The following is a 25,133-nucleotide window of genomic DNA, read 5'->3' as shown; positions in this document are numbered from 1 at the left end:
CAGAACAAAATAAAGTGCTTTTTCAGTAGTTTATCAGAATTATTAAAACTATTATTAAATGGTAAATATAAACTGTATAGTTATGCAATATGGAAATTTAAGTCACTCAAGAGTATAACTCCTATTGATATTTCATGTAATGGCCTTAACATCTTAAAGTCATTGCATACTTCAGAAGCTGCAGTAATTTATTTAAATTCTGTATGTTGCTTTAAGGGTTTTTTACTATTCATTTCTTAGTATGTATTTGTAGACTAAAACCCTGTTTCTAATTATCCATTACCCATGTGCAAAATTTACAGCAAAATACTTCAAGGAAAGAGGAGCTGCAGTTTCAAGTTTATTGCTCTGTGTGCTACAGTGATCTTAAAACCACAGATTTTGGGATTGTGTAGCATTAGCCTCTGTCACCCTGAGCTGGTGCTGTCTGTCCTCCAGACAGATTTCTCAAGCCCGTGTCCCCTGGGTCTGTAGCAGGAGCCATTTAGAGCCCTGCTCCCTTTGGCCACGGGAGGATTTGTAGGAACAGGCAATGCCAGCACCATCTTCCCTGGCCTCTCCCTCAACGGAGAAAACTTCTCAGCTGGTGCATCCCAACCCCATGGGCAGGACAATCAGCATCTTAAAAGTGTGAAGTGGTTTCCAGAGCAGTGCAGAGTGAATTCCAGGTTTGGTTTGTAACTCTGAGATGCCAGCCAATGATGAAAGGGGTGTTTTTTCCACTGAGAGTCCTTTTCCACATTTTTAAGTGAAATTCAGGCCTGAAATCAATGCCAGCCTTCCCCCAAGGATAAATGCCACTGTCCTGCCAGTCAGCCATGTAACTCAGCTGGGTTATCTGCTAGGCTTTTTTGAGATTACCTTTGATTTTAAAGAATTCAGAATCATGGAAGGAGCCAAGACACAAATCAAGGATAATCTTCTTAAACATGTTGAATTTTTAAAATTAAATTAGATATATTTACCAGTTGTTTAAAGCTGGTTGGAATTTCAGAGACAAGACACCTTTTAGACCTCTGACTGAATATGGATTATCTTTCATTTGCCACAGAGAAAACCAGATGCACAAAAAAGCCTGTGACAGACTATCCCTGCTGGATTTGCTAATTAATATTGACCTTTCCAAATGAATGATGCTTATTGTCTGGCTGAAAAAGAGACAACTTGTTTTTCTTCTGTGTGAGCTTTACATCTAAAATACGCTTTTTATTTCTGCATCTGGTCTCATGTCAGGTCTCATGCCATCTGAGAGAGAGACAGTCATTACTCTCGCTTTGTGCATACAGAGGGCCCTGTCAAAATGATGTCCACTTCAGGCAAAATCTGCAAGTTTTCATGTGACAGGAGTGAAACTTATCTGAGCTTCTGAAATTATTTGACCCCGTGCTTGATGAAGGCTTGTTCTCCTTATCCTAATTCTGCATTTATTTTTAAGCATGCACTACAAAGGCATATATGCATTGCTGATTTTATATCCCCAATGAAAAAATGTGCCCATATCCTGGTAATATTGTAATTATGACTGTCACTAAAGGTCTGTTATTACAATTTCATGCATGCTAAACTAGATCCTGGAATGGATCCTTCCTTGTGCAGGAATCCCACTGAAATTTGGTAGCAGATTGCCTTTAGCATGGGCTCCAAAGCTTCCATTCTGCTCAATTTGGATGAATGTATAAAGACATTTAAATAAAGACATTTAAAACATGGCTAATGAAAATTCAAAAATGTTTCTACAGAAACGCAATTATGTCTATATATTGTTTCCTCCAGTTGTGCAAGAGATGTTAAAATTAAATCTGAGGAAGAAAAAACCTGATTTATATACTTCTAGCTATCAAATACTAGGAGGAAAGAGAAAAGCCTGAAGCAATGGTAAATGATTTATGATTGAAGAGGTGTTTCATTAACCCCATCTCCCCCAACCACACAGAGATAAAGCAAATAATTGGTGTAAGATTGATTTAATTATTCAGTCTATTAAAATTCCTGTCTTGTTTGCTTAATTTTTTTAATAGCAGCAAATACTGCTTTTTAATGTCTCATGAAACCAGCTTTCACGATCTTATTTCACTGGGGGAAAAAAAACCCCTCACTTATCACTAATGTTATATATCAAGATCAGAAAGACTTACAGATCAGTTTGGCTGTAGAGCAGCAGTAGTTTTATGTCCCATTAACTCCTTGGGATTGCTCACAACACGTGGCATTGAGCATGCACATAAGTCTTTGTGAGACCCGGCTCTAAAGAGGCTTGATCTTCTAGATTGGCTTTGTGTTTTTTCAATTCCTTTTCGCTCTTTATTAACAAACTCACTGGCAAAGTTATATTAATCTAAGCAACTCTGTAGTGAAGCTCCCACCCACTGATCTTTAGCTATTGATCTGGCTTTGCCTTTCAGCACTAATGCACCCTCCCTTGTGGTTTGTGACAAGCTGCAGCAACTCAGTGCAGATGGTAAAACAGATTCTTAAATATTGATTTGAGGCTCCACTTTTAAAAGCCGTGCTCTCTAGAGGTATTGATGAGAAGCCGAGTTTTAATACTGGGTCATTGGATAAAAGAATGCTGTGTGGTAGGTGAAATTTCAGACTCGTGGTGTGGAGGTAGGGTCAGAAATTTGCTTTGAGTAAAAGGAGGAAAATGAGATGTGCAAGTGACCAGGGCACAAAGAGGTGCCCTCTGAATTATATGAAAGCGTGTAGAAAATTGAAGTATAAAATGATACTTCTTTTTATTTAAAGCACGATAAACAGCTACAGGCTATGGTAATGTAAAATGTTAAACAAATGTGTCTCACAAAATAATTGTGTTTTAGACTGCTTATGAAAGCAGATTCAAAAACTCCCTCTAATGTATAACCATATTAATCAGTGTAGACCAAGAAGGCAAGGTTGTCACATTAGCAGAATATTCTATTATTGAAAGAGAATTTCCAAGGGAGATGAATGTAGGAGTGGATTGGCTTAATGCAAAACAATAAAACATTCAGAGATAGTGAAAGGTGGAGTAAATAATACTGGTAAATCAAATTATTATCATGAATAATGAAGCTAAAAGGTATAAAGAGACCATGAATTTCAATGGAAGCTTGCAGTTGGGCTTGATTCACTTAGAATGAAGCAGGTACTCTTTTGCATTAAATTCTAAAATAGATTTCAAACAGTTCATAAAAATGACCCATACCTGGGCAGAGCAGGGGTCCTTCTAGCCCAGTTCTGGCTCTGATATTGGCAGTAGCAACATCAACAGAAAATGTAAGAACAGACCAAGTATTATCTTTACCCTCTGCAATTTGCAGCTGGAAACTTGAGGTTCGGGGACTTTAGTGGAAGTGAACTTACTGCATTCAACAACACTGAAATGGATGTTTGGGGTTCTTCCTTTCCTTGAAGTTGTGCAGTTACTCCTGAACCTGTGTGTGTGTTTTTACCATTCACAATATCTTTCAGAAAAGTCTTTAGTAGCTTAATTAGGTATAGTATAAAGGAGCATCTTCTCTCTGCTTGCCCTGTCCTAGTTTCACCTGGTGACCCCGACTTGTGGATTGGAAGAGACAGTGTACAAAGTGAACTGTCATTCCCTATTCACCCTTTCCATGCCACTCTTAATTACCACCCCCTCATGCTTTCCTAGGTTGAGAGACCCCAGTCCATTTAGCCATTCCTTGTATGGAAGTAATTTGGTACTTCTGAACATTTTTATTGTCCATTTTTATGGCTTCTTGAGATCTCTACCATATCAGAGATAAGCCCAGAACTATGCTTAGCTCAAGATGTAGCACTTCTTGAATTAAACAGCATCAAAAAATGCTTTATGTGTTAAACATTAGTAACAAGTGTAATGTATTTTAAAAAAAGAAAGAATATTAGTATTTTTATAGACGTTCAAATGAAATTTAGTTCAGGTTTTTTTATGCTAAATGATGAAATGTGATAGAGCAAATCACAGCTGACCTGGGAATAGTGCTAATTTGCCATTTAAAGTATTATAGTTAAATAATTTGTTATTTTGGTTAAATTTTTTAATTTATCATCTATTAGGAAAGCATACTGGTTCTTGCTTCTTTTCTTCCTGTGGCTAGTCTGTCAAGACCAGTGAAATCCCATACATTTCAAATACTGTTTTCCAATATGTTCTAATCAGCCATTTTCATTTGGGATCTGGAATTAAATAGGGGTTTAGTTCCAATGAGAAATTATTTGGCCTGGGACTGAGCCCATTTTGTGTGTTTATGAAATTAAAGCCCAGTGAGGGATTACCTGATCCACCACTGGTATTTCCAGGTCCAGCTGAAATTCACCTGTTGTTTGTGTACCAGTATAACCCAGAGCTTTATCTTTAATAAGTTCTTAGTTTAGTCTAGCTGCAGAATGTTTACTTGCTTATATAATAAAAATTGAATATTTTTTCTCTGTCATGTTCCACCAACTTTGTTAGCCCTGCTCTCCACAGTCCTCTCCCTCTCAGTAACCACACTGCCTTTGTTTCCTCTGTTGCCAAAGCTGTTTTCAGCCCTTTCCTGAACAGGAACTGGATCATTTTCTATATCCATTAGCTGTCTTTGGAGGGAGGGAGAGATCTATTTCATGGTGCAGGATTTCCAGTTATTTTGATCTAACAAGTGCTATAAAATCAGAAATTTCCAGAACAGGATACAAACTATAAACAGTATCCTCTTAAAAAAAAAAATCAAGATTTAATAAATTATTATTTGTTTGTAAATAGAAAGAAAGCAGTGGGTTATTATTTTTTTTTCAAGTTTTCCTTCTTGTGATGATTTCAGGAGGAATACAGGATTTTCTTTGCTTTATCAGATTGTGACACTGCACCCACCATATAAGACAATTTTAGCATTATTTTTAATATTTCTTAAAGTTCACATATGCCAGAATTTACACCCTGGAATGATTAAATCTCTGCCCAGCTGCTTGTTTAGAATTGAACTTGAAAATTACTTTGGGTTGGATTTTGTTTGTCTCTGTTGGATGTATCTTTTCCAATAAATAGCAGTTTCAGCTGTGTGGAATCAGGCCCATATTAATGGGAAGCAGATGAGAGCCACAAGGTGTTAGTGCTCCACACTTCTTTGGCTACTGCCTGAGGCACTTCTTCCTTTTTTCTTCCTGGTCAGTGTCTGGGAGGGAAGCTGTGAAATGGACCTTTCCAGTTACTCTTGCTGTTCCTGGCCATTTCATTTATTTAAATTTAAATATCTCCATATTAGAGATGCCTTTTCTATCCACTGGAAAAGGAAAGTCTCCATTCTGCATTAGATCAGAGAAATTCAGAAGGAAACAAGAATATTTTTTATGAGGGATAAGAGTTTGTTTTTCAGCAGATGGTATTTCCTTTTAAGAAAGCAGCAGCATATTTTTCTGCTACAGATTTTCTTCAGGATTCAGGAAAACAGCACTCTGGCAAGTATCCTTCAATGAACCCATCCGTCTCTGCAAAATCTGGACTTCTATAAGAAGCTACTGTGGTTTTTAACTTGTGAGCTGTGCAGAAAGGAATTGAGCATTTTTATTTCCCTAAGAAGACTTCCCAGTTTACCCTTGTATCTGCTGGTGGCATAAGGGGCAGGAACAGTGTCTTCCTGGCAGGCTCCTCTTGAAACACTGTCTGTGCTCAGAGATGTGCTCATGCTCTGCTTTCCTCTGTAATCCCATTATATTTCTCCATGCCAGAGTGCTGTGACATTTAAGTCTGAGCAAGTGTCACACGAGAACTTAGCACATCATGTCATTTGTGATTTCTGTCTTCATCAGCTAGACAGATAACTTCGTGCCTTTTATGTAATTAGCACTGTGACCATTATCAAGAACAAGAGTAATGAAAGTTAAATAACCTTTTTTATGGCAGGTGTTTGTTACTAAAAAATTAATGATGAAATTAATTAAAGAATATGATAGAATCTGTAATCACAGGTCAGTAAAGTTCAGATCTAACAACATTTAGATACAGAGAAGTAAGCTAGCTTTGAAATCTCGTGTTTCAGGTGCTGATTGCTCCTGGGCACAAGAGCAGCCTCCAAAAGATATGTCTCAACAGTAATAAACAGAAACTGTGTTTTGGAAACCATGGCCTAGACCTGTGGCTTTTTCCTATCAGCTTGGAGAGTTCAGGGCTGAATTTGAATTGCTTGCCTGAACTGAAGTCTAAGTCACAAGGCTATCACTTCACTGCAGTTCTGTCTCCAATTACTCCACCTGTATTAGGCAAACTGAAGGAAAATTGTGCTTTTTTGCAGTATGTGCATAACCTTATGTTGATGCTAAGCCAGAAATAGCCAAGCCCCAAGAATGCTCTCTCACCTTCATTTCCTGAGGCTAATGCCTTATTCTGGTTGCTCAAGCAGATGCTGGTAGTTGCTAAGCTTTTTCTTCTTTTCACTGGGAGCTGCTCCTCAATTTCCTGTAACAATTTTCCTGTGTTGGTTATGCTGACTAGAGGAACTATCTCCAAAGTATTGCTGCTACTGAAATTTCTGCTGCTATCTTTCTTTCTGTAGTGATACAGGACTTTCATGCCTCTGTTGGTTCCACAGTTAATTAATCTAAGTCTTTCTAATACTTAATACAGTAAGCATAGAAAAGCAATAAATGGGGCAGATAAAGAATGAAATGGTTTAATCTCATTAATTAATAAAATGCAGAACATTCAGGTAAAAATATCACTGCTCTTCTAATCACTGGGAGTTGGATGAGCCACATGGAGCCAAGAAAATATATCTAAGCTGTAAATGAAGGTGTAGTTCAGTTAGAGTGGGTTTTGTTTTTTTCTTTCCTGGTTTTAATAGCAGCTTCACATCATAATTAGGAGGATGAAATTCCTGCCAGCCAAGTCTGTAGTTTGGACAGATTAAAGGGAAGAGGTATGAGAAATGATAATTGCTTTGTGCTCATCAGACTTCTCTTGAAAATCTGACAGGATAATTACAAAATACCTGCATTGCAGAATGTCTGGGCAAAATTTTAAAGAGCTATTTAAAGTTGTTCATTTACAGTCTATCTGAAAAGTTTTTTACTCTTTTTGAAGTAGTTCATTACCATTCAGATGTGTGGTGCGTGTTTAAATATAGACCTTATTCTCATGTGCCTGCCTGGCTGCATTCCACTGCCCACCCCCAAAGAAAATTGCCCATAATTTTTTGCATTACCCCACATACTGCACCCACATACTCACCCTTAACTTTCAGCAGAACATTATTTCACCTAATGGAAACTAACCTTGTTGCTTCCAACAGTCTGAATCATAGTCGTGGATAAAATAATTGAGAGAGAATTGTTCCAGTGGACTACACAAAAAACTTCCTTTTGACTGACAGCAAAAAGTTTTTCTGCTTTCAACATGCTTTCATGTTTCATCACATGGCTTTTCTTCACTTGTTTTTGAAACTTGAAAATGAAGTTCACTAAATTGCCAATTTTCAAAGAATATTCTAGGCACAGGTCCCAAATCCCTACGATTTGGTGAGAGTTAAAAGACCCTGAAAGCCCAACGTTCTACTGAAGTTCACCATAGAGCTCAGTTGGATCACAGGGCCACAGATACCTGCAGAAAGACAGCAGAATTGTTCTGGGCACCCCTGAGGTAGGGGTAGAGTCATCCAGTGTCATTCTTATGTACAGCTGAACGGGGATGACCAGTCTCATAGCTACAGGAGCTGGATTTTCACGTGTGAACGTCGTGTAAGCAATATCTCATGACCTGCTGCCTTGTCAGATCTCACTGAGCTGCTGACCATCACATTCAGAGGGCTCAGTGCTTTCCAGAACTGCCAGCAATTGCACACCAACTACGTAGTTCATGCATCCACATGGTAAAACCCTGCCTATTTTATGCTCACCTTTCAGGAAGAGGTAATTGCAATTTGCAGTTGATTTTTAAAATTCTCTTCCTTAGTCTTGGATGCCTTCAGACATGGCCAGTGCAGCCAGGCCAGCTGGTTCTGGCATGCAGGGCAGGCTTCGAGTAACCTCTCCCAGGGATGCCAGGGCTGTTGTCACACCACATGTACACACCTCTTATGTGACAGGGACACCTGGATTTTGGGTATGTCAGGAAATGGGGTATGCAGACCCCAGAAAGGATGAAGGCATGAAATGCCTTGCTATGGGTATCTGCAATCAGCTGTGTATTTGCATAAATTCCTGAAGTCATGCTTTAAGTCCATAGCTATAACATTAATTATTGTAATGTTTAAAGCTTACAGTTTGTATTTTTATATAAAGTTAAAAGAATAAGTTAAGTGCTGGATGTACAATTCATTCTATATCATGTTCCTTGGTAGATTGAATTACATGTTTCACAAGAAATGCACACTTCAGGTTTTACAACAGAGCATTTTTTAATACAATTCTGATTCCTGTTTCTTGCTTCTTTTTCTTTGAACAGTTTATGAAGAACCAGAAGACCCCAGTAACAGATCATTTTTTTCAGAAATTATCTCTTCAGTGTCAGATGTCAAATTCAGTCACAGTGGTAGATACATGCTTACAAGAGATTACCTCACTGTCAAGGTTTGGGATCTGAACATGGAAACAAAGCCTGTAGAAACGTACCAGGTAGGAATCTCCTACATCTTAAAATGCAACTCTATAAAAGGATCTCAGTGTTCAAAAACTGGATGTTTCTGTAAACTTCTCATAACCTTTTCTGAGAAGCAGCAAGCTAAGAGAATTAATCAAGGTGGTTGAAACCCTCACAGTGGCATCCTTATAGCAGGAAAAGGGCAATTGCAGCATTAGTAAGGAAGTGTAAAGCCTGGGGAGTCAACGTAGCACTCCCTGTGGGTTGGGCTCTTGAAAGAAATTATTATTCTAACGAGAGAAATCATCTCTTCACTTTGGCATCTGCTTTCAAATTATGTATTTCATTACTAACATTTAAAAGGAACCGAGGAAGAGATTTTGTGTGTTGCTTAGCACTCTGCTCCTGGTGGGACTGCTGAAAGTTTACACCTTTGTCATTTCAGAACTACTTTTTACAACTTGATCTGTGTGTTTCTCCCTTGTGCCTAGCTCTAGAATTGCTCCCTGTTAAACCCTGGCATCACCACTGACACAGCAGCTCACAAATGCCAGACAGACACATCTGGTTGCCTGAATTCATTGAGATATTATCCAGACAAAATGCCAGTGGCTCCAGCCAGCACTAAGTTTGTACTCTGGCATCTGTTATGTTTGGCAATAGAGGGCTGAGCTTACATTTTTTTGACTCTGGCTTGAAGACAGAAAATATGTCTCTGACACAGAAACTGCTTGTTATGAAAATGCACTAAGAAAAAAACCTGTTAAGTTACCAAAAAAAGTGTATGCAAAGTAGGAAAAATGCCATTCATCCGGCTCGTGCTGCTTACTGAGAGACAATCCTGTGACGGTGCTGAATACGTCCCTTGTTTTCTGTGTCTAAATAATAGCAGGTGGGATACAGTAGCTCACAGTGATTATAATTAAGATTGGTTTTAAAAACCACGATGAGAATTTGGTAGCATTTCTTGTCAAAACAAACAAAATTTCCCTGTATTTTTTAGCTAGCATTTAGTAGACAGAGTGGGCCCCAGCGTTTTTCAATGCATTCCGTTTCCGTGGATAATGTTCACTGCTCAGTGTGTTAATATTGGAAAGTCTGAGCCTGTTTACCTCTAAGTCTACAGATTTGGGTTTTCTCTTAAAATGGCAGTGCTTTAAATGCTGAATGTGTTAGAAATGTTGATATGTTGTGACAGTGGAGTGGGAGGGTAAGGGCGAGACTATGTTATATATAATAGAATAGAATCTCGGGTTTGGGGAACTTAGGTAATATATTATTTTATACCTATGCTAATTTAGTAGGCAGCCTTGTTCCTGGGGAGGAATATCTGGTCAAGCCAACCTGTTTGTCTTGATTTTGACACCTGCTTTTATTTTCTCATGTAGGCAGCTGTGAAACAAGCTGGTCACTTTTAAATCAGTCTGGTGCCCAACAGGAGGGCCAATTAAAAAGTTATATTTGTTAATGCTGATGGCGAAAAATGAGTACTGATAATTGCAGTCAGAAGTTTCTAGAAAAAAAACAAGAAGACTCACAACAGCAAAACCCCTTATATAATATTAAAAAATATATAGCAAAATATAACAGTCTTCTTAAATCTTTGGATTGCCTTTCACTTTCAGATATTTATCCTTGTAAATATACAGATGTGTTGCTGGGCATTGCAGTGGACTAAAGGAGAATCTGGAACTAGGGGCCTTGGGAAGAAAATAGCACAGGATTCCATTGGGTTCGTGTGATTCAAATGCTCTGAGAACCTTTCACGTTTTTAAGCTGCAGAGAGTAGAGAATTATTTCCTAGGAAAAAGTAGTTTAAATTACTCTCTTAAATAATTTGTCTTAGAGATATCTCTCTCTTTCACAAACCTAAATCTCATATCTAAGCTTAGCAATTTCTCAAAAGTTTTTTTTGGGGTAGATCTCTGTAACGCAACAAATAAACCTAACGTTTTCAGTTATGTATCCACATAATTATGACGACAATACATTATTAAAAGATCAAAAGCTGTTCATTAGAAGATTGAATTTCTCATTTCATCCACTGCATGGTAGGCACCTAGATATTGCCTGGCTGCAATAGTGAAGGTCTCAGCATTAGATTTCACACAGAGTTGTAATAAAGAGCAGAGTCCATAACTGTACTGCTTCATTATCAGCTTACGGTTTTAATATTAAAAACCCGACATGCAAAAATGAATTCCTCATACAGGTTCTTTTTCATATCAATGCTGTGGCTCAAACAATGCTATTGCACAGAGCAGCTGCTGCAGCCCTGCTGAACACATCGTTGTCTGCTGACAGTGTTTCAACATGATTTCTCCTGTTTGTTTCACACAAAAGAGAAAGGGCAGAGTATGGTCAGCGGACAGCACTAAAAGAGCAGTGCAGTGGAATGGCCAGAGCTTGAATGTTGCAAGGCAGCCCTGCCTAACAGGTTACTCTTCTGATGCTGCCACGTGAATTAGCCCAGCAGAAGCCTTAGGAGCAGCAAGGTGAGCACATTCACAGCTGGGAATAGCTTGGTCCATTTTAGGCAGTGTCTGTAGCATAGGGATTTGGACCAGTGTGTCACCTACCACTGAAATTCCTGGCTGTGTGTATTCAGTCCAAATAAAACATAGCTGTGTTGCTGTGTTAGTCCAAAGCACAGAATTGCTAGATAATTCCATCAGGGTCAGACATTGCAGTGAAGAAAAGGTCCTTAGTAATTAGTGAGGAATGAGTTTGGTTTGCTTTCAAGTGCTATTGATATGTGGTAAGAACAAGGTGTAACAGACAAGGCAAATCTGATCTTACCCTCAGTTCATAGAAGCAGATGAACATGCAAACAATGAAAATTGAGTGTTTCTTACAATTAGTTTTTCACAGTCTCTCTGTGGGTCTGAATGTGCTCAAATGTGGAACTCAAAAGGTCCACATAAAGAGCAAGGTGGTTGTCCAAGGCAGTAGGGTGAGTCTGACAGTCTTGACAAGGTAAGACATCTGAGAGAGGAATTGTAAAATCCTTTTTGACAAAGCTGATAGAAAGGCACAGCTCCAAGCTGTGGACTTGGACACACTTTGCAAAGGGTGTGTCTATGACAGTGGTCATGACAGATGGCTGCTGGAAATGGTAACAAGGGAAAGACCTAGAAATGACAGTCAGGGAGGCAAATGTGATCGACTTCCTTCTGCCTTACCCAACCTTTCTGTTTCTTCCAAGTATGGGGAGCTCACAAACATGACAAAGGAAAGAATTCCAGTTCTGTAACAAATTACACTGCTAACATAAAAAGGTTTTAAGTAAAGAGAAAGGGAAAGGATTTAATTACAGAGGGTGTAGGAGACTGCATCAGTAGTAGGTGTTCTGACCTATTGCTCACTGTGATGGTAAATGCATTTAATTGTGGAATGTTCTATCTGCCTTTTGCCAATTAATTGCTGTATAAGACATTATCTGTTAATGAACAGTTCAGTGTTCATTTATTAATGAAAATTGATCCATAACTAAAATTTATAATCCTTAATAATCTTACATGCCAAATATTCTTTGGATACTCTACAATTTGACTTTCAAAAATGGATAAGTTTAAAGAAAACCTAAGTGAAAGTTTATTGTCCCTCATCTGGTCTTGATAGAAGTTATTTTACTAGAAGAAGTGTTTGTGCCCTCAGGCCAGAGGATGATGCTGGGCATCCATGAGCAGGAACACTTTCACTGGACTTGCAAGAACCTGTAACCTCAGGATGGCAGAGCTAAATTACCCCTGGGCAATTGGATTGGTGTGTTTCTCCAGGAGGTCACGTCTTTGTTTTACAGTTTCTACAACAGTTAGAAGAAAATATCCGGAGTGGAAGTGCATTAGTAAATTTATCTAGTCAGGGATTTTGTACCTTATTATTTCCTTATGGAATAAACTAAATAATCCAGAAGAAAAACTAATCAAATTAAGCAAAAGACTGAAAAAGTTTGCATGAGATCTCTTTATGATAATTCAGCAGAGGTGTGTGGCCTAGAGGAGAGAGATCTGCTGGGTACTGTCACTTTTATAGTTAGTAAGTGAGAATGTTTGCATGAGATCTCTTTATGATAATTCAGCAGAGGTGTGTGGCCTAGAGGAGAGAGATCTTCTGCTGGGTACTGTCTCTTTTATAGTTAGTAAGTGAGAACTTGCAATGTTTTTAAATCTCAGCCAAATAGGAGAAATCCTTGGGCTAAATTAGCAGCCTGTGCAAGATAATTCAGCAGAGGTGTGTGGCCTAGAGGAGAGAGATCTTCTGCTGGGTACTGTCTCTTTTATAGTTAGTAAGTGAGAACTTGCAATGTTTTTAAATCTCAGCCAAATAGGAGAAATCCTTGGGCTAAATTAGTGTTCTTATTTGCAGCCTGTGCAAATACCTTGTGCTGTATTTGACTTCTAAAATACCTTACAAAAATACATGTAATACCATAAAGGTTCTTTTAGTAGCGCCAAGTTCTTTCTGCCATAAGTGAGAGTCCACTTATCTTGGAATATGGCATTTTTGTTACTATTTAAATTAGATTTCTTGCACATTAATTAGCCCATCTAGGGTATCAGCTGGTGAAATGTCTCTGGGAATCAGGTTAGCACTGAGAAAATCACCCAAGCAGGAAACAAATATGTAGAAGAGGGATGGTATGCAGCCTGCTGAGGGAAGCGTCTTTTGTGCCTTCCTGCAACAGTAATTCTATAGCACCTGGTTAATTGGGCTGTGGAAAAGTACAGTTAGCTTCTTTGGAACTTAAACACAGTACCTTCTGCAGAGCTACCAACCTATGCAGCATATTTTGAAAGTGAACATGGGAGGTAACACAAAAAGTGAAGGGCTGGTTGTGGAGTTTTATATTTTCTTCGATTTCAAGAATAACAGTTATTTTCTTTAAAACAGGTCCATGATTACCTTAGAAGCAAGTTATGTTCCCTCTATGAAAACGACTGCATCTTTGACAAGTTTGAATGTGCATGGAATGGATCAGACAGGTAATCAATCCGTCCTTTGGTCCATCACTGTCCTCATTTAGCAAAAGACCTCCCATATGATGGGGAGCAAACCAAAAGTAGTTACAGGTGATTATTTTCCACGTCAATGTACAGAATCACATGCCAGTGTTTGGGAAGATAGAGGATTTGGATCTTTGTGCAGTTGTGTCTCTGCCTTAGAAATGATGTATGCCTTAATGACCTTGGCTCATGCCTTAGGGGGAAAAAACCTTCAAATTATGTCCATTTTCACCCAAATTATAAATAGGCGGCAAAAGCTAAAAGGAATGATGCCAACTCACAAAATTCCACCAACACACTAAGGAAACTTACATGATCCTGTCTTTGCACATGAGCTATCCCAGAAATTCAGTTTACTTGCTGGAAATGGAAGGACCATCACAGGCACCCACTGATTCTCTACAGACTGCTGCCCAATGACACTTCTGGTACCTCCCTCCATCAGAGCGGTCCCTTTCACTATGCACTAATGAAGAGGTTCATTTTGTCTTGGACATTGTATCTTTTTGAACATTTTAATGAGAAATACTAGAGCAAGTGAGAGAGTGTGAGCAAGGGTGGAGTGGGCTAAATGCCCTAATGCTGGCAAGTAGTGGCAGTGCTTTGTGGAGTAGGAATATGGTACAGAAATAGCTGAGCAGCCAAGAGGACTGGGTTAATAAAAATGGATAAAATCCAAGAGTATAATGCAAGGTGAGGATTTTAGTTTAAAAAAGAGCACAAAGCTTCATCTTAGCAGTTGGAAGTAACTCCCAGGGACATTCATATGCTAGGTGACTTTGGAAGGGATTAGCAGTCTGCAAAATGCATGTGAAAGAGAGCACAGGGGCCAATACTGAGTGACACACGGTGACTCCTGGTTCAGCAGAGTTAGGAGCCAAGAGGCAGAAGTTTGGCACTAAGCCTAGAACTGCTCCTTCAGCTCAGCCTCTCATTTTGGAAAACAGTCTGTCTCATTGTATTGAAGCAGGCCTACCCACCCTGGAGTGGGCAAGGACTGTGAAACAGGCAGTCTGAGACGTCTGTGAAAGACAAAAAAAAGCCCCTTGCTTGAATGGGCAAGACTAGGCTGTCCAGCAGAGAAAGGAGTAGTGGTGACATTATGTTGGGCTCTTGTTCAAAGACCTTTGAACTGCATTTACACATTTCCTGTCCTCATCTCCAAGGTGGATGAACTTATCGAGGAGATGGACAGCTGCTCTAAAGAAGAGGGGCCAGGGCTTTGGTTTTCATCAGCTTAGCAAAAGAGAAGCCAAGATTTTACTTGCTTGTAGTAAATATACCAAGGAGATATACATAGGGAGGAAGAGAATATAGCTAAGATAAATGTGAGTGATAATGGCACAACAGTAATCAGGTGTTGAGAGTCAACAGGTAGTTATAACCTGGAAATTAGAGGTCGTTCCTACCTGTCCAAACTGTGACAATCTGTGTTCCCATCCTGAATGGTGGAGATACAAGAAACCCAACTGCTCTGATGGTGGTGCTCAGGAAATTTGTGAAAGCAGTTATAGGTAATATTGTTTAAAATTACAAGTCTGAACTTGGAAGTGCAGAACAAAATCTCTTCTAGTCCTGTGTTCCACAAATGCAGATCAAGTATTATGCTGTACACTGGGTAAGGGGCACCCTCCCTTTGGACTACTTTCCTTTGCTCAGTTCCTCTACCTGCCCAATGGAAAGATTCTGTCTTTGCTAAAAAATGAAACTTTAACCTTGTGTCATTCATTATGCAAATGAAAATACATATATGTTCCATTATCTCTAATGCCTGCATGCTAGAGTTGTTTGTTTTTTGACAAGAATTAACTCAGCATCGAGTATCCCCTGTGATACCAACTGCTGGCTGTTTAAAATTACATAGATGGACCACACTGAGCAAAATAGTTCCCAGATTGCTGTCATTGCAGCTTGGGCACCAGCTGTTGTGGCTTTTTTATGGTCAAAGATTGGGAATGACTCACAGAAGGTTTAGTGGAAGATCCAGGTTTTGGGACTTTTCTCTGAAACTCCCAAACAAATGCTTGAATGGTTGTTTTAGCAGAGGGTTTTCTCAGTGTGGTTATGGTTTGGGTTTGGCCCTAGTAGAAACACAAAATTTAGTGCACTTATTGGAAAACAGTGGAAAGATTCTGTCTTTGCTAAAAAATGAAACTTTAACCTTGTATCATTCATTATGCAAATGAAAATACATATATGTTCCATTATCTCTAATGCCTGCATGCTAGAGTTGTTTGTTTTTTGACAAGAATTAACTCAGCATCGAGTATCCCCTGTGATACCAACTGCTGGCTGTTTAAAATTACATAGATGGACCACACTGAGCAAAATAGTTCCCAGATTGCTGTCATTGCAGCTTGGGCACCAGCTGTTGTGGCTTTTTTATGGTCAAAGATTGGGAATGACTCACAGAAGGTTTAGTGGAAGATCCAGGTTTTGGGACTTTTCTCTGAAACTCCCAAACAAATGCTTGAATGGTTGTTTTAGCAGAGGGTTTTCTCAGTGTGGTTATGGTTTGGGTTTGGCCCTAGTAGAAACACAAAATTTAGTGCACTTCTTGGAAAACAGTGCTGATTCCTGCCTAAGTCTGGCACAGAACAACAGTGCATTCAAATCATGTAGATAATGGGAAACTTTGAAAAAGATCCAGGACTTTTCAGGTATTTACAAACCATTTTGTTTATCCTTGATGCCAATTCCTAGTGCATTTTGCAGAATGGGCAGCCACTTACTCCCAGACCTAGAGTCTCTCTCCTCTGGCCAGATGAAGTGCTGCTGTCCTCATTAGTGTGGTAAGACCACTCTCTGGTTAGCTGCCTGGTAGTAATGGAATTCTTGTTCAATATCAGGGTTTAAAGTGAGTGTAATATTTTCATTCTTACTTGACAGATCAGAAAGATCAATGCAGGGAGTAATTATTAAGTGGGAACATTAGATTGTGAGGGCTTCATTTATTGTACTGCCCAGACACTGAGGCATTATTAGTCATGCACAATTACCAAACCTGTCACTAAACACAATGTGCTGCTCTTGATTGCAAGAAACTCTCGAGTAAAGGCGCTGGAAACATTTGACAAAAGTAAAAGGGCTCTCTTTAACTTAGTTATTTCTTTTTAGGACTCAAATGTATCAGAATTGATGCTCATATTTTGATTCACTCCTCTGAGCTCCTTGCTTTATGAATGTGACAAGTATTGCTGTACATTACCAGAATATTTTTTTATTGGAGGATCATAGTTTAAATAATACGTAGGTACTGGTATCTCTTAAAAAACAGTTCATTTGAACAGTAAGGTCACTTAATTTGAGTCTCTTGGTAGGCAGTTTTTAAAAAAGGATTACTACTAAAGGTAAAAATTCCATATTGACAATTGCACTCCAAAGAGATGCTGCAGTACTTAGATTGTTAATCCATCTACATAACAGTAATAACTGCATTTCTAAATGTATTGGTTTTATTTTTTGCAGACTTCAAAGCTATAACAACAATTTATAGTGACAGGATTGTTCCATTAAAAATGAAAGTGTGTTTATTATTTAGGTGAAAATACTTTTTATTAATTTTTGTCATTACTAAGAAGTTAATCTAGGCTGTGATAGAACCTGATGGTGAGGCTGTTCACAAAAATAATCAACATACGTGAGCTCTGATTAGAACGTGATTGATGCTCAGTTACTCCAATGAGCAGGAACTAATACAATCAGACAGAGCCCATCTCATTTGCTGAAGGGCACATTAATCACTGTGTACTTTGGCAGCAGTGGTCAGGGGAAGGAGCCAAGCAGGGGTCTTACACTAATTCATCCAGATGAGCATGTATGATCTGTAGTTGAGTATATTACACAAAAATCATGCCATCTTTATTGTGTATCCATCATTACATGAGTGTGTAGAATATGTGAGGTCTACTTATACAGCAATTTAATTTAGCTCTTCCATTCACATCCAAAGTCAAGTCTTTTAATAATGACCTGGAGGACACTGTTTTTTTCCTACTGTCAACAGCTTTCAGTTTTACCTGTAAAAATAAGCACTTTTATAGCTTTTTGTGAGGTAAAGAAGCCAGAAAAAAAAAACCCAAATAAAACCTAATTCTACATGATAGCAAGTGAATACCTTAGTTAACTTTTTTTTTTTTTTTTTTTTTTTTTTAAACATTTCAAATGAATGGGTGTATAGGACCCCTGCCAGGGAGACTTCCAACTACCATCATGATAAGTGATATGCTGCAAGCAGATGAGTGAAGTCACATACAACTGTTCAGTCAGTCCCTTCCTACTGAACTGTCATTCATCCCCCTGAATCTCCATCAGCCTTCACTCTAATCAGGAGGAATTGGCAGATCCCATTGGATGAGATGTTAAGAGTCTATTCCTCTCTGGCAGCACACTCCATGCTGGAGAGCTAGAAGACATCATTTTGCTCTCAAATCTTGGCATGTCAAATATTAGCTGGAAGTACTTGGGGATCCCTTGTTCTTATTCCCAGTCTTATGCCAGCCAGCTGTACCAGGGTACAACACAACCCTAATTCCAAGTCAAGTGTCTCAAGTTTTTCTAGCAGCCTCCTCCCTAGGTTTAAATAAATTCCTTCTTTGTGATGAGGAGTCAGTGACTTTACACAGCACAGCATACAGGAAAACTTCCCAGTATTTCAGGAGTTTCTCACTGCTTGCAACAATGCCTCCTCCTTTCCCTTTGCTATAATAAATCTCCCTTTTTATTCCTATGAAAAATGTTGTTTTAAGAGTTTTTCTGGAATCATCCCTGTCTTTCATTGGGTCAGCTTGTCATGAAACCAGATCTGGTGGACCTTACGCGTTAATCCTAGGAGGCTGCAGATGTTCTGTTCTGCACTGGTACAGGTGGCAGTGAAATACTGAAAATTTAGGGGCTCAAAATATAATTGGGAGACAGTTTCATGTTAAGAAATGGTTCCTTTTCATGATGGGTGCCTGAGGGATGTCTTTGCTGAGATTTGCAAGTGTGGGGCAGGCTCTGGTGGAAGCTGCTCTCTGAGTCTCCTCCCCTCACACCTGCAAAGTCCAAGCCCCGCCTCTTGCCCCAAGGAATGATGTTCTGCTGCCACACCTGCACTAAGGGGCAGGGCAGCTGGGCTGGTTTCATTTTTCTATCACCCTTAAGCAGGGTGTGTGTGGGTTCTTGAGGCCCTGCTGAGCCCTGCTCTTGGTCCTGTCACACCATCCCATGGCTTCCATGCTCTCGTGGGCAACAGTGAAAGAGGGGAGCTATGAAACGAGCTGAATTTCTCCAGACAGTAGAAATCTGCAGGTGAATAAAAACTTCTCTGCATCTGGGAAGAATGATTTGGGCCAGAGTTAGCCCAAAAATTATCCAAAAAAAGCAAACAAAAAACCCTAAACGAGAAAAGCAACACAAAGCAGTGTGGAGCAAGTAATGGTTTGTGTTTTAAGCAAGCCTTAATTCCAGCTGATACCCCAAATCTTCAGGGCAATCCCTGACATCCAGGAATGGAGCTGAGTGGAGCAATTTTGATGAAGGCTGTTGAGTGCAAGGATGGCTGCAACATGGATAACATTTAAGAGGTTGGCTTGAAGTAAGGGAATAACAAATCTGAGAAATACGGAGATATGCCAATTCTCAGTGACTGACGTGCTTGATGAAATTTCATTGCCTAAAAAATATTATGGAATATCTCATTGCAGGTTAGTAAAATTGTGAAAATCCTAATCAAATGCCTTTGAAGCTGGTGAAGTAGAGAGTTTGTTGACCACCCAAGAGAAGCAGAACTTTTTAGCAGGGAAAATCCCATACTGAATTATTTTATTTAACCAAGTCACTAACAAAACCAAATTATTGAGACTCAGATACTTCAAAGTATTAAAATAATTAAAGATGCCAAAGCCATCAGTAGTTGAGAAGCTGCTTCTGTAGACCCTGAAACTCTGGCCCTAAATTAAACATCAGTGGTACAGTGTTGGTGTCATATTTAATAAAATCATTATCCATAGATAAACATCTGCTCCTTTTAAGTATTACTGTTACAATGCAAACAGGAAGAACTTTTTTTCTCTCAAATCCTTTATTTCAGACAATTTTACAGATTGAAAATTTACTTTTAGAAAAAACAACCCTACCTGAATTATTGCTGGCTCCCAGATCAACATGGCAGAGAGTGAAGAAGCCTGAACTGAATGGGAGGTGTACAGTAAATGTTCTGCTAATTTGGGAACCACCTCTCCTGCCCAAATGAGCTTTGGTTCTTGGGGATTTGCTGTTTCCCCAGCCTTCAGCCCAAGCAAGGCAGGGATGCAAGCCAAAACACCTGGAAAGCCAAGCAAGTTGTCTTCAAGACTGGAGAGTAGGGGGAGAAAGGGTGAGCAAGGAGACTTACAGAAGTAAAACAAAGATTTGAAAGGGGTGGGAAAAGTAAGAGAGAAGCAGATAAGGCAGGTTTTTATTTTAAAGCTGTAGAGCAGGATAGATGGAAATGAAAGAAGAGGGAAGAATGAAGAGAGAGGGAAAGGGAAACCTATTTGGAAAATGTAAAGGCAGAATCAGAATCAGAGGGATAGAAAGAGAAAAAGAGAACTAGGGAGGGAGTGAAGAGAAAAGTTAATAAAAGATTCCTCTTGCACTGGAGTTTTTTCCTTTCACCTTTTACCTTCTGTAAAAATACATTTGTTATTGGTAAAAAAAAGGAGGGGTAAGACTGGGTTGCAGTGACCCCACATGAGTACTGAAGTTTGGCAGTGAGATGCCTCAGATTGTACCACCGATAAGCAAGTATGCCCAGTGCCAGTGCAGGGAGGAGGAATCAGTAACATTTTGTGTTGTCACTCCAAACACACATACCTGAAGAATTGCCAGGACCTTGCTTGGAGCAGATCAACCAGAGGAAGCAGAGAATACTCCAGGTGCTCTGCAGAGCAGCTCTGTGCTGAGAGGGAAGCATTCCCTGCCCAGGGCAGCACAGGAGGGTTAATGTGGGGCTGTGCAGATGCATTCATGGCCCTGCAGGTGTGGGATGCTGTCTCCTTCCAGAGCACTGGCTGGGCTGCAGGGGGTGAAGTGTAGGCAGTGGTAGTTGTGCTACAGCCATCGGGGTCTCTCCCTGCTTTTTTGTTTGTTTGGTTTGGGGGGTTTTGTTTGGGAGGAGATGAGGTGTGGTGTTGTTTTATTTGGGGTTTTTTGTAATCATGCTGCCTGTAGCTGTGGTGTTTTGAGCTGGTGCAGTCAGGCTGCAGCTTTGCTCCTCAGGGTGCACTGGAGCGTGTTCTGTGTCCGAAATACCTCTGCGTGGTGGAGATGATGGTACCTCTGACCTTGTGCAGCACAGCTTGTAAACCTGCCTCTTAAGGAAAATTAAAGGTGGTTAGAGCTTTTCTGGGCTGCTGCCTTACACAACTATGAAGTAGTGTGGGTTGTTTTGAATGAGGGGCTTTGGCTTCTTGACTCAGCCTCTCCTGCAAGGGTTTTGTGCAAGCCCATGTCATAACACTGCTGTGCAGAGCAGTGTCTGGGAATACAGAACTGACTCTTCCTACATTGAGCTACAATTTATATTCTGCTATTTAAAAAAAAAATCTCCTTATCACATAGACTCCATTATTGTACGTTGTATTATCCTGAACAGGAAAAATTGCAGGCTTACATCTAGTTTTCACTCTCTTTTATTACTTTAAGCAGCAGGTAAGGTTATAATCCATCTGTGTTTGTGACCTTGAACAAGAATGGACACTTTCTCATTTACATAATGCTGTTTTTACTGAGCCATTAAACTGCAGAAAAATAGGGCCAGCATGAAAAGTAGTCATCTACATATGTTAAAAAATAACTGCAGTAAATCCAACTGAAGAAAGCAGACTTTTAAAAATATGCGACAGTTCAAGAAATTAAAAAGCAAATGGACTGTAAAGGCAGTTTTACTGCAAGCAAAACCTGCTAAAATAGGACCCTTAACAAACACCTCTCTCTGCGTTTGGTTTACTGGTACTCTGCCAGCATGAAAGCTGCTTCTCTGACAGTTCCCACTGCCATCAGGAGGGATGCTCCTCTTTCCCCTGGGAGCCACAGCTCTGCAGCCTGGGGCACTGGGGTGCCCCAGCATTATGAACCTGCTTCAAAATGTTGCCTGGGGGAAAATGTACAGATGGACTGCATCACAAATTGTGTATGTTAGTGCTGAGATATGAAATAACCTCAACTTCTTCATGTTGTGAATAACCATTACAGCAGGAGCTGTAATGACAAGACATGGTGATTTGGAAGGAATGAAACATTTGATTTACTGCTGTTGATTCAATTTCTGAAATGGGCACTAATCTTGATCAATAGGCTTTCTTTTCTACTGGGATACATTTTATCAAGCTGTCACACTGACTCCTGTTTTTTAGCTTGTGAGGTTGTTAACTTGTGCCGTGCTAGGCAGGATTGTGCCAGGCCTTTTGCGGGTGAGGAGGAAAGGGAAACCTCTCTGCAGGCAACCAGGGGTGGGTCCTGCTGCTGGAGAGCACAAGGAGCTCCCTGCAGGGCTGGATGGGGCTGCATGTGGACAGGTGCCCCTGTGCATCCCCCCTGCAGCCCCTCTTCGTGGGATGCAGGCTGTAGGTGAGCCGAGGGCAGTGTGTGCTGGGTCTCTGTGCTGCGCTGCCTGGTTTGCAGCAGTTCCCTTTGGCACTCCAGGAGCTGCACAGAGCTCTGTGGGATCAGCTGCCATCAGCAGACATGGGAGCAGGGTGGAGATGGGTGATCCCAGTGTACAAACCCAGCACCAGTTTCCCTGCAGCAGCTGTTCCCATCCCCAGCTGTAGCCACAGCAATGAGGGAGGGGCACAGCTCACATTTGTGCTTTTGCAGTGTATCATTCATTTGTATTACAGTCGCTCCTAATGGCCCCAAATGAGATCAAGGCAGCTCTGGCTGGAGGCTGTGCACACACTGTGAGGCACTCCTGAATCCAGGAGCATCTAATCCTATCAGCCAGTGAGTGTCTGCAGGGTGGAGAGTGGCTCGTGCCTGTGAGTTCTCCCATGTTCTCCCATATGCTCCGTGTTTCCCTGGCCAGTCTGCTGCTCAACACAGATTCCCCCCCCAACAGCAAAGTGTGAAAGCAGCTGTCATTTGAGATGGAGGTTTGTTTATTAATGCCGTGCACGTCAAATACATTCTTTTGGGCTCTATTAGAAAGGCAAATAGTTACTGATTGCCTGAGTCTTAAAACTGTACAGCTTTTCCTGTGGAGACCTGACCATTTGGAGTGGATACTCTCCTACAGAATGGAAATTCAGAACAAAACCACCCTGTTTGGGGCTGAGATAGGAGAGAACAGCCCTGGTTTCACATTTGGAAAAAGTTCACAGGGGATGAGCTTTCAAACAAGGCTCTGAAACCCATGATTATGCTAATCCAATAACCTGAGGGCCATGGATGAAATCCTGAATTCATTAAAGTTAGTGACAAAATATCCTCCCCTAGGGACTAGGGGAATGAAGCAACTGGCAATCTATTATTTCAAAATGCAAGCTGATTAATGAGGTAATTTTTATACAGATCGAGGTATGTTTTTTGTCCCTTTCTCCAAGACCCAGAAATATATCCTAACTTGATGTTTCATTCAAACGTCATATAAGAGATGCCAGAATCCTGACACCAGTGTGTTTATTTAATCTAAGAAGCATTGTAGATACAAATTTTAATGATGTCTGGACTTGCAAGATCTATGGCTTCAGCAAGGAAAAGAGTTTCATCTGGAAAGAATTTACAATTGCAAATTCAACGTGATTTTTCAGAATTGTATCAAAAGATTTGAAATATGTGGGAAATTTTAAGACTATTTCTGGAATCGTGGTTAAACTCAGCTGTCATTAAAGGTGAAGTTCCAGAGAAAGGGAAAAAGCCTGAAATGTATCATCCTTAAGCACTCATAAAAAGCTGGAGGGTAATTAAAAATAACTTAATGAAACATGTTGCTTTTATTATCTTCTGATGTGATTCTCATGAGGTCAGGGAGCAGACATTATTTGAGGTAACTGTAATTTTCATTGCATAATATGGGAGGGGAAGGCGTTGGTAGAAGAAAACTCTTCATTTTGGGGAGCGCTGGGTAAATCCCTTTTTTCTCCTTACTCTTTCCCATCTGAAACCAGAAGACAGCTGACCCTAAGGTCAGACTGGGCTGTCCTGATCCAGTCGTGTCAGTAGGCTTTGCACAGGCTGCTGTTTAACTGCCTTTGTTGTGTCTCTGTGTCTCTGCAGTGTGATAATGACAGGTGCATATAACAACTTCTTTCGAATGTTTGACCGCAACACCAAGCGGGATGTGACCTTGGAGGCTTCCCGGGAGAGCAGCAAACCACGAGCCATCCTTAAGCCCCGGAGAGTCTGCGTTGGAGGCAAGAGGAGGAAAGATGACATCAGTGTTGACAGTTTGGACTTTACTAAGAAGATCTTGCACACAGCATGGCACCCAACCGAGAACATCATTGCTATAGCAGCGACAAACAATCTGTACATATTTCAGGATAAAGTGAACTCAGAAATGCACTAGATTTATCAATATCCCTCTATATTTACAAACCAGCCTCTTGAGAGTTGTAGAAGGATGTGATCTTCACAAAAATTGTCGCTTCTGTGGTGGGATTTGTAGGTTGCATCCTTTCATCCCTCAGCCTGTATCATTATTGGTGGCAAGCCAATTCTTTTCCATCACTGCAACTGTATGAGTAAAAGGCACGAGTGCAAATCCAGTACTGTGGTCTGTATCGGTTCCTTTAAACAAGCAGGGATATTTATTCAGTTTATTCCTGAGGAGGGCTGAGACTCCTCAGCCCCTGTCCATCCTTTTGAGGGTCTCAGTGGTTTGCAGGACTGTGGTGTTCTGGTGCCCTTCCTGCTTTTGCAGTGCACAGCATTTACCACATTGTTAGAGCTTTTTGCCTCAGTCTCTTGATTGGTTTTTTTCCCAGTGCTGTTTTCTTGTCTTTCAATTAGGCCAAGCCTGTTTGAAGGAATGAATAGCCACATCCCTTTAGAGCATGTGGCAGATTGGAGGGACCTCATGAGAACTGGAGCTGGAAGCAGAATCCCTGCTGGTGAAAAGCTGCCCCTTTCTCTCCCATCCCATTCCCTTCTTTACAATATCCTCTTATTTATTTATTTATTTATTTATCACATTACTTTGTGCTTCACCTTCCCAAGTGACTAAGTGACAGACTGGTATAGTTACTCAGCCAGCTTATTTTAAGAAGTTTATTCTCCATGGTTCTCTTTGCTCTATTAAAAAAAATTAAGTAGTATCTTCATTGTGTGAGGACCATTACAAAACTTGGCATTGCAACTCTGGAGGGACTGCCTGGTCAGACACAGCCTGGCAATTCACACACAAACCCGTGCTACCATTTGGGGTTAGAGTTCTGGAAACCTTGGGTATAAGTGCTCTCCTTGAAAGCAGCAACCAACTTGAGTGGGAACAAAGTTACATCTCTGCTAGACACTTGATAAAGTCCCTTGTTTGTTGTTTGCAGAATGGTTATGTTAATCCTGGCCTTTAGGGAGCACAGGCAATGCCTGGTATCTGTAACTGTGACAATAATGGTGCTGCAAGAGGC

At 40.3% G+C, this 25,133-nt stretch overlaps 1 protein-coding gene across 1 annotated transcript in view; it reads left to right on the top strand.

Moving 5' to 3' along the window:
- Positions 1-24,272, top strand: part of PPP2R2C (protein phosphatase 2 regulatory subunit Bgamma) — a 134,532-nt gene extending 110,260 nt beyond the window's left edge. The window contains exons 7-9 of the mRNA XM_041402806.1: positions 8,402-8,571; positions 13,430-13,521; positions 23,782-24,272. Coding sequence (XP_041258740.1) covers positions 8,402-8,571; positions 13,430-13,521; positions 23,782-24,073 — 554 coding nt within the window. The 3' untranslated portion in view covers positions 24,074-24,272. The remainder of the gene's footprint in view (positions 1-8,401; positions 8,572-13,429; positions 13,522-23,781) is intronic.
- The last annotated feature ends 861 nt before the right edge of the window (positions 24,273-25,133 follow it).

Source organism: Onychostruthus taczanowskii, unplaced genomic scaffold (assembly GCF_017590055.1).
Source record: "Onychostruthus taczanowskii isolate IOZ18803 unplaced genomic scaffold, ASM1759005v1 scaffold2, whole genome shotgun sequence".
NCBI lineage: Eukaryota > Metazoa > Chordata > Aves > Passeriformes > Passeridae > Onychostruthus > Onychostruthus taczanowskii.
Note: the sequence above shows the minus strand (reverse complement) of the source record. Positions and strands in the feature narration are given on the sequence as shown.